General features: G+C 51.2%; 5 protein-coding genes across 5 annotated transcripts; 2 read left to right on the top strand and 3 right to left on the bottom strand.

Moving 5' to 3' along the window:
* Positions 1–702: 702 nt before the first annotated feature.
* Positions 703–1,557, bottom strand: cdc42 (Rho family GTPase CDC42; the record flags this gene model as incomplete). The annotated part of the gene is made up of 4 exons (XM_056967157.1): positions 703–765; positions 867–1,245; positions 1,364–1,483; positions 1,538–1,557. The coding sequence occupies 4 exons, from the start codon at positions 1,555–1,557 to the stop codon at positions 703–705; spliced, it is 582 nt and encodes a 193-aa protein (XP_056821911.1).
* Positions 1,558–3,803: 2,246 nt separating this feature from the next.
* mirC (siderochrome-iron transporter MirC) lies at positions 3,804–5,777 on the bottom strand (the record flags this gene model as incomplete). Its single annotated transcript, XM_056967156.1, has 4 exons — positions 3,804–4,507; positions 4,559–5,299; positions 5,367–5,497; positions 5,560–5,777. 4 exons carry the CDS (start codon positions 5,775–5,777, stop codon positions 3,804–3,806), a joined length of 1,794 nt encoding a protein of 597 aa, XP_056821910.1.
* A 1,491-nt stretch (positions 5,778–7,268) lies between these two features.
* On the bottom strand, positions 7,269–7,856 carry N7477_005492 (uncharacterized protein; the record flags this gene model as incomplete). The annotated part of the gene is made up of 1 exon (XM_056967155.1): positions 7,269–7,856. The coding sequence occupies one exon, from the start codon at positions 7,854–7,856 to the stop codon at positions 7,269–7,271; it is 588 nt and encodes a 195-aa protein (XP_056821909.1).
* Positions 7,857–8,618: 762 nt separating this feature from the next.
* Positions 8,619–10,184, top strand: N7477_005491 (glycosyltransferase family 69 protein; the record flags this gene model as incomplete). The annotated part of the gene is made up of 1 exon (XM_056967154.1): positions 8,619–10,184. The coding sequence occupies one exon, from the start codon at positions 8,619–8,621 to the stop codon at positions 10,182–10,184; it is 1,566 nt and encodes a 521-aa protein (XP_056821908.1).
* Positions 10,185–10,555: 371 nt separating this feature from the next.
* On the top strand, positions 10,556–11,875 carry N7477_005490 (uncharacterized protein; the record flags this gene model as incomplete). Its single annotated transcript, XM_056967153.1, has 3 exons — positions 10,556–10,909; positions 11,133–11,696; positions 11,756–11,875. 3 exons carry the CDS (start codon positions 10,556–10,558, stop codon positions 11,873–11,875), a joined length of 1,038 nt encoding a protein of 345 aa, XP_056821907.1.
* Positions 11,876–14,602: the final 2,727 nt, after the last annotated feature.

Genomic DNA, 14,602 nt, shown 5'->3' with positions numbered 1-14,602 from the left:
AACGGGTACAGCAAACTCGAAAGCTCCGAAGGTGCAAGGCCGAGGAAGAGAAGAGAAGGGGATAAAGGGACGAAAATCATCGGCCAGCCAAAAACACGACGCCCTGACGTCCAACGCCGAGAGACGAGAGAAAGGTGAAGAACACGGGAACGAGGAACATGGAGAGCGGAATTCGGGGTGTCGAGGATTCAGGGGACACGAGAAAAGGAGGAGACGGGTCGAAAATCGCGGCTTCTGTGAAGGAGAGGATTCGGGGATCGGGGTATGGGGGGAGAGCAAATGGTCGAGAAATCGCAGGTCGGGTGGGCGACAAATGGGCGCAGCCGGGCGAAGCCAAAGGAGACGAGAAAGGGGGCGCGGAGTAGCAGGAGGTTCAAAGGAGTCGGAAAAGTCGAAGTTGGGCGATCGCGTAGACCAAGGGAATTAATCGAGCACGAGGCAGATCGAGTCGTTGGCAACGCGGTAGTCGAAACGATTCAGGTAGCAACACTTGCTCATAACAAAGAAAGAACCCCCTCTTTTCCCCGCATGCAAGTAACCCAGTGATTCGACCTGACCAAACGGTTTGCCCCCCTAAAAAAAAAGCATAAAGCAAAACAGGTTCATTCCGTCGTATCTGTCAAGTGTATTGTGTCAACTAGCGAATCCCGTAATTCAACGCGCAAGAAAGAACCCACCTGTAAGAATATTCAGAAAGAAGGTTTACAGCAAGCGACAACGACTGCTCTTCTTCTTGGGCGCCGGCTCGAGAGCGGCGACGATGGCCTGTGCCGAGACAAGTTAGCGGTGTGAAACAATAGACGAGTCGCGACCCTTCAAGCGCCTTGAAAAAATCGCGCAAAAAAAAAAGAAAGGACAAGCCATACCTCATCAAAGACATCCTTCAGCTTATACTGCGTCAGAGCAGAACACTCGACGTACTTGACGGCACCGAGCTCCTTGGCCATGCGGTCACCGTCTTCCTTACGGATGGGCTGCATCTTCTGACGAGACAACTTCTCACGAACGTTGGGATCGTCACGCAAATCGGTCTGGGTGCCGACAATCAAGCAGGGAACACCAGGGCAGTGGTGGTGGACTTCGGGGAACCATTTCTCGCGGACGTTCTCGAATGAGGCAGGTGAGGTCACGGAGAAGCAGACCAGAAATACATCAGTCTGCGGGTACGACAACGGGCGCAGGCGATCGTAATCCTCCTGACCGGCGGTATCGAAGAGGCCAAGGGTATAGGGTTCATCACCGATCCTAGAGGAGTTTAGTTAAAGGCTTTCTTGCTTTCTTCTTTCGGTGGATTTTGAAGGGGGGGGGGGGCGGAGGTTCCTCAAACTCGAGGTTTAGTGAGCGGGGTTTGGAATGAACTTACATCACAGTCACAGCGTAGTTGTCAAAGACGGTGGGCACATATTCCGAAGGGAACTTGTTGGTTGTGTAGGAGATGAGCAAACAGGTCTTTCCTACAGCACCGTCCCCCACCACGACACACCTAGAAGATGGTTAGACCTAGAGAGGGGGGGCTCGGCAAGGAAGGGGCGCGTACTTGATAGTAGCGACAACCATTCTGAGCGATAGCAGAAATGAGGATGAATCGAGATGGAAGGAAGTTGAGAAAGGGGGAGAGCGGGGGGAGAAGAAAGTGTGGGAGAACAAAAAGGGAGGAAGAGCTGTGGTCTGGATTGAATGGGGCAACCCGCAGAGAGTATGCAGTCTAGACGGCCGCTTGCTAGTTTCCTCCTAATACACGGGCTAAGTTTTCTTTCTCTTTATCTCTCTCTCTCTCTTTCTTAGTCTCTCTTAGATCTTCGCCTGTTGTGATTTCCTCGTGACTAGTTCCCTGATAGGTATTCCCTTTTTTTTTTCTTCTTTTCGTTCAGATGTATCCAGGGCACAATTTCTATCCAACCCCGGCATCAAAGAAGACTTCTATGTGACGGCGTCGGCTAAGCGCTGTGGTCCACAATTTAGACGATGACAGTTGGATATCCAAATTGGAGTATTCACACGTCACACCGTTCAGTCGTCGACATTATCATCGAGACATACCTCGATCTAGAATAAAAGAAACCTCCCAAATGCGAAACCTTAACTATCCGGTGATTTCCAAAGTATCCAAGTACCCTTAAATTGGCCCAACTATAGCTCACCGCGAACAACCGAAATAATTCCTTACTTCAAGCCCGACCAGCACAAGTAATCAAACCCAGCCCCATAGCAACTTGCCAACTTCATCTCACTTCTAACGGCTTGCCCCCTTTCCTACACCCCTATATCCACCGGCCCCCTTAAAAGCCGAGCTCTAAACAAGCCACACCGTGACCCGTCACCCTTCATCTTGCGGATCAATTCCGAGCTAATCTCGATTGGTTTCATGTTCATCCCCTACAAGCGAAGCGTGACTGTCACCGCTCCGACTAGGCTACATCCCGAGGTTACTCTGAGTTTCGGGCCATAGCTCACAGCCTACCTCCAAGGTCCCACGCCTAGACTGGGCCCCAGGTCTTGGCACGGGCCGAGCCTGAGATCCGCCACAGCTGAGATTTGCTTGCGCTTGCTCTGCATGCGATATGCAGGTACATGCATGGCTACCTATCTGCTGCCTTGGAGAGGCTTATCTGAGGCACCTGGGCACCGAGGGCATATCTAGGATGGTCGAGGGGTTCCAGGGGGTTTTGCTGGCATGGACAGGTCGTGTAGATTTGTGTTTGGCTAGAGATATAGGGGGAGAAAAAGGACTGGACTTGATTGCGTGATTGCTAGCTATTGTGGAGTGGTGTTCGTGCGATGAGATGGTACTTTGGACAATGGTCGATCTCGCCCAGGTGGGACCGGGCACGGATATATTAAACGTCCACGAATGAAACATGGCACGTGTGAAGGAATCAGCCCGACGGTTCTTCCACCGATGGACGGTGTACCCGGTGCCAGTGGACAGTAGATGGGAAAGTACAAGATACCTCAAGTCGAGACAATGTAGAAGCTGCTCCGAAGACAGGATTTGGTCTCGTGCGGGACTGCTAGCAGAAGCCGGCTTGTCTCAATGATAAGTGTGGAATAACTGTGGATTCACATCATAATGAGGAAACCCATAATCAGGCAAGCTTGCATTGGGAGAATAAAGCAAGTAGTTCAATAGAAAGTCACCTTTTCAATTCTGACTGATACTCCAGGGTCGGGACCTGACAAGTGCGCGATCTCGATTGAAAGTCGATCCAGGACCACATGGCAGTTCATCTGTATCCGTTATGTCATAGAATCATCATGAAAATTAGCATAAAGGAGAGTTCTCCATCTGTTCATGAAGACTCAGTTGACCCTAGAGCGGTGAAACATCCCAAAAAAACTCCACGAGAAATCGAATATCATTACCGTCTAGAAGGCTACGTTAAATTGAATCATTCTCGCCCAACCGACGGGCTCTGCACCACTGGCATTATTTACAACGCCAAATGCAAAGATCAAGAGCGACTTCAGCCACCCCGTCAGATATGATATGATCGAACAGTTTATTTTCTTTCTAAAATCGGAAATCGAGCATTGAAATCGGGAACATGGGGGGAATCCGAAGTCCCCAGAACGCCAGCTTGCTAGAGTCATGATATGAAAGCCAGCGCATTTATATTAAAGTCAAATCAGATCGGATCGTACAGTCGTTATGTTCGTGTTCATATGGCATAGCAGGCCTGGGAATGGAAGTTCCTAGGTGCGCTTGTGGTGGGTATGAGAGTCGTGCTCTGATTCCAGAGGGAGGGGTATTGGCTCTTCTGAATCGGATTCGTGGTTTCCTGGGTTCATCTGGTATTCCAATGTTAGGTCTTGATTCTGGCGAAGTAGAGATGGGATGTGGGTACCTTGTCGAGTTTATAGTCCACCATGGCGAGACTGAGCGGGATGAGAGGAAGGGTCGCAAGGATAGCTAAGATGAGTAACCTATCCATAGTCTCCTGGTAGGCACGATTGATAGCAATACGAGTCGGGGAGCCGAGTTCATACGAAAGGGCCTTGGTGAGCTTGCCAAAGATCTCACCAGCTTGAGACTTCGTTTCATCAGGCAGATACTGCATCAGTTTCTTTGGGATCTGGTGCGTCCAAACCGCGCCGGAGATGGCTGCCCCAACAGCTCCGCCCATTTCCATTGATGTCAGGAACATAGCGGTGGCAGCTGCGACTTCCTGGTGGGATGCTGATGCCTGGACGCCTAGCTGAACAGGAACATTGAGAAGGCCACCACCGCAGCCAACCATGATCTGAGTGCCAAGTACTTGCAACTGAGAGGCGCCTTCGCCGCGGCAGAGGAGCATCAGAGCAAGACCGGTCATGTAGATAACACAGCCGATTGTCACGAAGATTCGATAGCGGCGGGTATACTTGATGAGTAGGGAGACGCTAAATGCGGCGATGGTGGATGTGAAGGCGAAGGTCTGGGTGACGCGGCCAGCAGTGGCTACATCGTAGCCTTGGACGACTTGGAGATAGGAATATAGATAGGGTTGAACGGAGAAGTAGAAGGCCACTGGAGATGGTTAGTAACTGATAGAAATAAAGGGGAAGGTATTGAATATACTGAAATACCAGAATGCCAAAGCACAACCTGCGAGAGCAGTGCGTTGTTTGAGGAGATGCAGTGACAGCAGGGGCTTGGGTGCCAGTTTCTTTGAGGACTCGTAAAAGGGCAAGGCGCAGAAGCAGAGAACACCCACGACGATCAATGCAACGATACTGTTGTTCTTCCACCCATTCTTGGCGTTGGCCGCCAGGGTCAACGGCACCAAGAGCAAGGTGACAGCAGCAGAGAGCAAGGTTAAACCTCCAACATCAAGATCAAACCAGGTCCGCTTGACAATGCCAAGGAAGCTAGTCTTTCTCCGACGATGCCTAGGCACCTTGATCAGATTCAATCTTTGGGCCTTGCGCTGGTTGAACAGCAATGTCAGGGCCAATGGCAGGAAAGCTGCAGGCAAGATAATCGCCCACATGCCATAGCCCCATCGCCATGATGATGCTTTGAGCACCGCATCTGCAATGGTTGGTCCGATCCAGACGGTGACCAGGAACGGGAACTCGGGCAGCAATGTCAAGAACGCACGGTTCAAAAGGTCACTGCTGTCGGCGATGAATACCTGTTGGAGAATCTGCAAACCCGTAGAGCCGGCTGAATAGAATATCTGGGCCGATGCGTAGGTTTGCACGTTGGTAGATGCGGCCATCTGTATATAGCCAAGGACGTAGATCAAAATGCTTAGGCAGAAGGCTTCGAATCGGCCAAAGACATCGGCAACCTTGGCCATGGGCGGTTTGATTACGGCTGCTGTATATTAGCGGGGGGCACATTCTGTTGGGTCTGGCGATGTAGGCCGACAGGCGGCGCTTACCATTGACTACATTCTGGACCACTAGGACGGTCGATATCAACGAGTGCTTGCTGAAAGCACTAGTGGCATATGCCGACAAGGACATGACTGTCTGTCCCTCTAGGGACGTGCAGAATGCCATGAGGAATATACTTTGCACCAAAGTTAGTGGGGTATGATTATTAAGGACCGGGACGCTGCAAGCCACACGAACCTCACGTAGGCGACAAGTAAAGATTTTGATGTCCAGGTCAAATTTATCGCCTCGATTTTGCGCACACCTTCCTGTGTCTCATCGGGGGTCGAGAGACCGCTTTCGTCACCGTCGGTGTCAAACCCGTCGGCTAATAATTGATCCCTCTCAACGTCCATGTTGTTGTCCTGCTCCATTGTACCGTAGGACGGGCCAGTGCGAGGGTCGATAAGGGGCATGTCCGCGATAGCAGGTGTCAAGAAGCAGGCTGGATAAAGTGTCCATACGAAGATCGAACGAAACTCAGATGAATAGCGAAGCACACCAGATTCGACGATCCAGATAGAAAGGGGAAGTAACCGGCAAAGGAATCATCAACGAGAAAAAAAAGGTTCATGCAACATCAGCGTGACCAGCGGCAGAGGCACATAAAAGGGAATGAAATCCTGCTTGACTAAACACCGCTTGGGCACCGCTTCGAGTGAGAAGAGGGTCCCTGTGGCGCGCTGAACCAGTCAAATTGACGGCGCGACAATCAAAAAAAAAGAAAAGCCAAAACAAAAGCAAGTCAATACGATAGCAAATCCGCGGGTCGATCCGGGCGGAAAGAAAAGAGAAGATAGACAAAAAGTGACAGGGTGGAGCGAAATGAGGGATGAAGGCGAGGCAAGCGCGGTAATCGAGGATCAGAACATGGATCAGAACATGAAAATGGCTATGTTATAAGTAGGATCGCGGACCAGCGAAGGGTAGATCCGCCGAGGGGGGCCACCTCGAACCACCACTATGACTAGTCGCGGGTGATATGGAGGGGGAGTCTCTTAACTCCACGGTGGAAGCTGCCCGATCGTCGGTCGCACTTATGCACAGCGACGGGGTGAGTGCAGGCAAAGACCAGTTGCGAGACACGATTCAAGCTCAGCGGGGCCTAGCATTCCGACTGCACCAGAACTAGTTCAGCTTGGGATTGAGCGAATGCAAGTGCAAGAATCAGGTTCCTCAGCTGAGAGGGGGGAAGGTCGGAGTCGGAGTCAGAGTCAGTCACGGAAACAGACAAAGTGGAGCAGATGTCAGGCACGGACGCGTATCCGACGAAGTCAACTCCCGGCTATCGGAGGCTACTTTGTCTAGGATGGTACGAGGCGTGGGCCGAGTTCCGGTTCTTTCATCAGATATGATTGATCGATAAGATGGCAAAGAGGGCGTTGTTTGGTTGGTTTGGGACTGCTGCACACTCTTCCCTGGTCCTTTGTGGGTGGGGCATCGACTGTGACGGGATTGCGCGGAGGGGGAATGACTTTTTCTGCTAGAGTGAGAGAACCTGAGGTACCCTATAACACATGACTCAAGCGAATGTTACTTCCAAAGCGGACGAGATCCTTAGATTTTTTTTTCTATCATGAATGTCTCGATGAGCATGGGGGATCACCATTCCGGATGTACAGTGTAGGACCCGTGGTGCGGTGCCACGCCAAGCCACGCACGTGGGACTTCTTGCCCGACCCTTCTTCGACTTCTATGTGGCACCTTTTCATGGGCTGCAGATGATCCATGTACGATCAGCATCTCCGCAGTGCGGGTGATCATTCTGGCCTTGTCCTCAGATCATCTGGACAGCATGTCTCTCATAGGCTGAGGCTGGGTGGCTGTGCGTCAATGTTCTCAGTATGAACAGTGTTCATTCAAAATCCTCCCATTCTGCCCTAGATACAGATCCATCGACATTTCGTTCAGAATTCTATCATCAAATGTCCAAAGTTCACCTCCAGCTTATCCCCTTCCGTACCCGGTCTCGCCGCATAAAGACCAACCCAAAACTCCTCCACATTCTCCTCTTGGAAGATCCAAGTGACCTCCCGAATAGGCGACTTCTGCACACCCTCCACTAGGTAAATCCATAGACTATCATCCGCCTCTCGCGCCATCTCCAGCGTCGCTGCGCCACCCCCAGAAGGAACGGGAAGCAGACTCCAATCCGACCATGTGTCCTTGGCAACGGCGCTGAGGTGGGGCTTGCCGTGAGTGAGCTCAATACCGGCCTTCACCCACTTCTGGCTGCCATCCTTGTTGTGCAGGACAAGTATCAGCCCGCCCTGGTCGTACAGGTATTTCCACTGGGCGCCGAAGGCCACGCGCGCCCGCTTGAAGGATTGCAGCGGGACGCGCTGGTAGAGAATTGGCGCTGTGAAGCTATGGGTGTTGGGGGGCTTGGCCCAGATGTCGGTGGATGGGTGGGCTGTAATTGTGAATTCGACTGGTAGAGTAGTCCCGTCACCGGGGACTTTCTCTTTCGAATTGACGAAGTTGAATTGCGACATGATGAGGGGAAGCGGGGGCTGACGGGTGGCTCTAGTATGCGTCTAGGGTCACGCTTGAGCGCGAATTTGTAAAATTCCGGACTGGTAAGTGAGCGAAGATAATTTTGAGGGATTGCCAGAAGATGAATCACTGAGGAGAGAGAGAGAGAGAGAGAAAAATTGCAGGTCCAGAGCGAAGGGAGTAGTACAAGATGCGGCTACGTCACCAAGTCCCGGAAACTTTGGAATGACTCTTCGAACCTGGTGGGGTACCTAGCATTGGTGCCTATGTGAAGAGGCTAATGATACTCACACTCTGACAAGCAGGTTCAGCCATTTCCATCTTGTAGAGCAGGTGTCTATAGACACTGGCAACATGATGCTCAAATACGTATGTCTTCATGGTTTGTTAAGCTTGATTTCGTTGCCGTTAATGGTGTATTGATCCTGTCAAGGAACAGGGAAAGCTTCTTGGTTTCATTGACGCTCAGAAAGGATTCACCGGTCTTCAACAGAGATTCATGCTAATTCGCTTATCTATGTATCGCTCGAATGAAGTTGGACAGGCTCACGATCTAGACCGCACCAGGTCACGTGATGTATGCTGACATAAGATCTACGATGTCAGATCAGAGCAGGCGCCCAAGTTAGGGGTCACCATTGGACCTGAACTGGTAGCCCCGATAATGGCTACATCTTTTCAGCGCACCCAAATAATCGCGCAGGTCAAGACTGCACCGGGGTCGGGCTGAAAGAGTCCCGTTCTAACCTGCCACCTCCGCCATGTCCTCCCGTTTGCTACACCCGGACGAGTACGAGCTTCGCTCGCGGTCCTCATCAGTCGATTCCGACGGCACCTTCGACCTCGACGAAGCCGACTTTGAATCACAAATCCCTTCCACCTCAAGATTGCGTTCGCGCAGATCCTGGCTGCCACGAATCTTCCAGAACCTTTCCGGCTATCGCCGCTTAAAGACAAACTCGAGACCACTGATTACGAGCTCGTCAGGCTCCAATTGTCTCCGTCGCTTCATCTTCCGTCGTCGATGCTGCTACCTTCATGTCGTGTTCGGCATCGTTTTCGCACTTGTCTTCTTGACATCTATCTTTCGACCATCCTACACCCGCCCCCCAGCGCATTATGCGACGCTGCGGAGCTCCATGTTGGAGACAAGCTCTGCAGGGCGAGGAAATCCTCGTAACGAGAAAGTCTTCATAGCAGCAAGTCTCTATGACCGGGGTGGCGAACTCGCCGGAGGTCAATGGGGCACGCAATTAGTACAGCTGATTGATCTACTAGGAGATCAAAACGTCTTCGTCAGCATCTATGAGAACGACAGTGGAGAGAAGGGCCAAGCTGCCTTACGAGAATTGGAACAGCAGATTGGAGCTCCCAAGGCTATTGTATATGAGGAGCATCTGGATTTAAAGACTGTGCCGTCGGTAACAATACCCGGCGGAGAAAAACGGGTCAAGCGCATCGAATACCTCGCTCAGGTCCGGAACAAGGCATTAAAACCACTCGAAGACAACCCGGACACGAGGTACGACAAATTGCTCTATTTGAATGATATACTATTCGACCCGATCGACGCAGTGCAGCTACTCTTCTCGACGCACGCCAATGAAGATGGTGTTTCTCAATACCGGGCTGCGTGTGCGGTCGACTTCGACAACCCCTTCAAATTCTATGACACGTACGCCACCCGTGATCTTCAGGGCTATAGCATGGGACTTCCTTTCTTCCCTTGGTTCTCGACAGCCGGTGACGGGGCAAGTCGCCGGGATGTTCTCGCCGGGAGTGACGCTGTCCGTGTACGCAGCTGTTGGGGCGGTATGGTCGCATTTGATGCCAAGTACCTGCAGTCTCCACCGCCAACTCAAACTACGCCGGTCCGTTTCCGCTCCGGGAAAGACCTCTTCTGGGAAGCATCTGAATGCTGTCTTATACATGCCGATATTCAAGAACCACAAACCAATGTCGACGACATCACAGACACAGGAATCTATATGAACCCTTACGTTCGGGTTGCATATGATCGCCGTACATTATCTTGGTTGGGATTCACTCGTCGTTTTGAGAAGCTTTACTCCTTCCTGCATAACCTGGGCAACCACCTTGTCGGTTTGCCCTGGTATAACCCTCGCCGAACCGAAGTCCCCGGACAAAATGTACAGGAAACAGTCTGGGTACCCGGTGCCGGCCAAGATGGAGGTGGATCCTTCCAGACTGTCGATCGAGTGGCCGGGAATGACGGCTTTTGTGGACGTCGGGGTCTTCAGGTCATCGTTGAGGATCGGCAGCCTGGTCAGAAAGGCTTTGAGAATATTCCCGTCCCATCTACTTGATCAGACCTAAATGAAATTGATGAGGATCTAATGCTGTATATAGAAAAGCTCCATTAATATGACTGGCCTGCATGGTACTTCGATTGTCCCTAGTGCATTGAACCCTTTGGGTGCCAGGCTACATGCCAGGTGGCTTTAGTGTGAATTTTAGTAGTCAATCGTTTTGATTCCTGTTCAAGTTGTTGACGTTTTCCCAGAATGGGACGCGCACTATAGTCCCCTGCGCTGACTTGTCAACACCTACTTCACTCACCTTCCTCAACTTCTTCATCTCACCTCTACCGTTCACTTCAAGGTTCAGACAAATACACATGCACTTGATCTAGTTTCGTTGCCTGCATTTCGCAGCAAGCCACACAGATTACTCCAAAATGAGTTTCTCATTCTTCCTGCCCGATACTTCCTTTGCCCCAACATTCCCTGAAGCACGATTTGCCCTCAGCTTCATCTCCTCCCTCCTCTTCTGCCCCCCTGACTTGAGGTTCCTTCAAGTTATGTCCAAGCGTCATGGTGGACCCAACAAATCCTGGGCTACAATTACCCCTGAGCGCTTTGCGGAATTGCTCGAGGCACAACGGGCCACTTACGCCGTCATCGCTGACTATCTGGCCCAGAGAGGACGGCCTCTCGAAGATAGTATCCATGCTCCTCCTGGTATCGCGCCTTTCCGTCGTGCTCCCTGTCCTACTAAACAGCGCATTGTGGCCGACTGCCTGGACATCTCTGTATGTCTAATATTTTCCCTACTACATCTGATCAACCTCACAAATCCCAAACATCCACTTCACTTGCTTCCGTGAATTTGCTTCCCCTCAGATCTCCCCTGCGCCCTCCTTTTCTTCATGTTCTCACCCACAAATTCTCCACCGATGTAGCTCCGGATGCAGGTACTGACACTTGAGACACTCAGAGTTCTGAGTCTCCGAGCGATGGTGACAACCAGCAAAGCGTCTCGTCCTCGGCCAGCCCTGGTACAGGTATCAATCCAACTGCGCCTGTCTTTACCCCTTCTCCCCCGCCGAGACCTTTCCCGAGGCCGATAATGCTGAAGCCAAAATTCGCCGAGGCGTTCGTTCCCCTGATGAGTTTATGATGCTCGTTAAGTCGCTCAAGAAGGTCAACATCACTGTGCCTCCACGCCGAATTGTCTTTGGAAATCTGCCCAAGGGAACCAGCATCTCGGATGTTATCTGTCTGGTCTTTGGTGGCGCCATAATGCGCGCTTGGAGTGTCGTCGATGATCAAGTGACTGTTGAGTTCTGTGATGATCTTGCTTGCCGCCGCTACTACGATGCACACTTTCCTGGCATCAAGGTCTGCGGCGACCACATCATTTCCATTGAGAAGCCTGACAACACCGAGGTTCTCACGGAAGTGCAGCGCCGTCACATCAAGAATGGAGTCTCTCGCCTGGTTGGCATCACTGGCATCACCAACCACTTGTTCGCTCCTCTTTGTGAAATCCTTCAGGGTTACGAAATAGATCACATCAATCTGATTGAATGCGAAAAAGTAAGCCTCTTTTTGATCTGAATTCGAAGAGGGGAAGGCCACTTACAATCCGTCAACAGCCTGGTAAAATCTACGTCTATTTCCGCAATCTCGCTCACGCCTCGGATTTCCGTGCCAACCTGGAAGAGAACTCGTCCCGCTGGGGTGACTGTGTCATCGAGTATCTTCCCGACCCGTAAAGCCTCACTCTCGAGCCAAACTTAACGCTGAAATGCAATGTCACTGACAAATTTTCTCAAATATAGTTGCAAAGTCGCTGGTCGATTCCATTTTAATGGGGCCTCCCCGCGATTCTACGGTGCCGCGATCGCCCCTCCCGACCAGCCTTCAACCCGCGCTTCTTTCTTCAGCGCTTAAATTTGCGATAGATGCCCAGGGTACTCGCGAGACCTGAAACTAATCTAGATAACTTGCTGAGTTCGTTGGGGCTCCGAATACCGTCCATGGGATTATCATCCCCCGCTGTCTGTTTTCCATGTAATCTCGCCAGCTCTTCTGCTGGTGCTTATGCTTGCGCTGGACTTTGCGATCAAGGAGTTTAAACGATGAATAGTCCGAGATTATGCGCATGTTCATGTCAAAGCGCGAATGAAATTAATATGGTATTTCTTCATTTCTACGTAGTACCCATTGCAGATACTCTCGTGGAATTGGTTGTCGAAGATTACAGGGTAGCCTCTGGCAAATTCATCACTAGATACTTGGCAATTGTGTGGTGTTGTCGTAAGGGAACCCCACGCATGGCAAATCTCTCGCTGGACTGTCGGACTCGAGTATACGGCCCTGTGAGGTTAATCTCCCGTGGATAATCCATATCTCAGGCACAATATACAAATTTGGCGCGATTGGCCTTTCAAAGGGGCTCCAGGATTTCATACGAGCGCGATCTCAGACCCAAAAAACTGCGTTGTGATATGAAGGATGATGCAAGGCCTCCGTTACCAAGCCCACAATGCCACAAGGCCGTCCTTTACGCTGTACTCAATTCACACGCAGCATGTTCGCAGCCTCGCCCCTCATGCATTCCATGTTGATCTGTATTTTTTTTTTTTCAAATGGTGGGTTTCCCCCCTTCAGCGGTGTATAAAAAGTCCATCTGCGCAGGTCATCCAGGCTACACATAACCACGTCACAGATTCTTTCCCACCTTTGTCCTAACGAGCTGTTCGATATCGAAAACTCTCTCAGACCGATATACTTTGTTCAAATATTGATCAAATCTCGATTTAGAATCCCTTACTTCGTGAGTACTCGCGCTTCGCTCGCACTTTACTCTTTCAATCTTGATCAAGTGCTCTTCGCCTTGCCGCCGGCCGTCCCCACCTATTACATCGACGTCCGAGACCGATCAACATCCCATACGATGTCATCAGCATAGTTCGCATTACCAGAGACATCTCCACCGTAAGCCCAGTTCGATGGGCAGTTCATCGCGACGCGATCGATCGGTCGTCGCACCCGATTGCCCGGCGGACGGAAAGCCGGGCGTCTCTTCGCAAATGAGAAACCTGGTACATACTTCGATGCAGGTGGCGCCCCTCTTGCCCGATGCGTCCTTAGTCCGCCTTGGCTGGTCATCAAGCCATGATGTTAATGACAAGGATCGTGCTTCTAGCCCCTTGGTCCCGGACCCTCCGAGATATTGAGTTCCGTGTGGAATAGGGTGAAGGCGATTCTCTGCTTCTGTATTAGCTCATAGGTTAGATACTGTAAGTGATAGCGGTTGCCCTAGCTCTCAAACGTACTTTCAAACTCCGGCTCGGAGTTTCTGTTGGTTTCGATTTGATAACAAGATGCAACCGCAAATTGCAATGTAGACTGACCGCAAGTCTTTTTTTTCCCCGAAGCTACGCCATCAGCTAACGCCAATGCAGAACGCACAATGCAAGCAGATTCAAATACTCACTGCAACACCAACAGGCTCCAACAGCTCATACCCTCACACGAGCAGACCGACAGAAAAGAGTCGTAACTTATGTTCAAGCCCATGATCTCAAAGTGGAACACCCGAGCCCCTCTCCCCGACCCAAACCCCGACTCCGAAAGGTATCCAAAAAAAACCCCCCCCGTCGGCGTCATTTTTAGCCCCCACTCCTGAGAAAAGAAGACAACATAACTATTTCACCACATTGCAAGATATAGTCCAACAAAAACCACCTAGGCTAGCGACAACAAACTCCATTCTCCCGTTGAGGCTAAGATAATAATCACAATCACGATCAGAACCCTCTTTCCCATTTTATCCGATGTCCATGCCAGTACTTCACCAGATCCTTGAGCTGCGAGTCCAATGCCACTAGTTGCTCCGTGCTTCGCCTATGCGTGAACGTGGCGACGACAGAGAGACCTGTCGAATGACCACCTAACACTACGAACGGCTCGGTGCGGTCTCAGCTAGTGCAAGTCGAGTCATGTCGTGCGCGAGGCTACGTAAGATGTAACGGCGGCAGTCAACAATGTAATTGTATCTTGCCCCCCTTCCACCCTCCCCAAACAAGCCCATCCACGGGTCGATGCTAAAAAGGGCGCCATTTGACGAGGTCTGAAAAGCCCCGGATCGGGTCCCGCAAGACTAGGCTTACTCTGTAGAAATAGAAACTCAATTACCTCGAGCTGGCCACATCCCCTCCCACCTGCATTCCGTTAAATGGGAAATTCCAAGAGCCGCGCGGGTTTCGCGGGCCAGTATCTGACAAGCAACACTTAAGATAAGAATGAAAATTTACGAGATCTCTATTTCGGGGCATGCCGACTCAAAGTCACTAACGACTCGCCTAATGAATGCGTCCTCGCCTAAATTGACGCGGAAGAGGGAAACTGCTCCGTTAGACACCGGAGTGGGCGGGTGGATTCAGTGTGGAGGGGACTTGAGTGGATCTGGACAATCGGGCTAGGGAGATCGGCTC

This window comes from Penicillium maclennaniae, assembly GCF_028827695.1.
Source record: "Penicillium maclennaniae strain IBT 15551 chromosome Unknown utg000005l:1.0-2652337.0:1.0-2654196.0, whole genome shotgun sequence".
Lineage (NCBI taxonomy): Eukaryota > Fungi > Ascomycota > Eurotiomycetes > Eurotiales > Aspergillaceae > Penicillium > Penicillium maclennaniae.
Note: the sequence above shows the minus strand (reverse complement) of the source record. Positions and strands in the feature narration are given on the sequence as shown.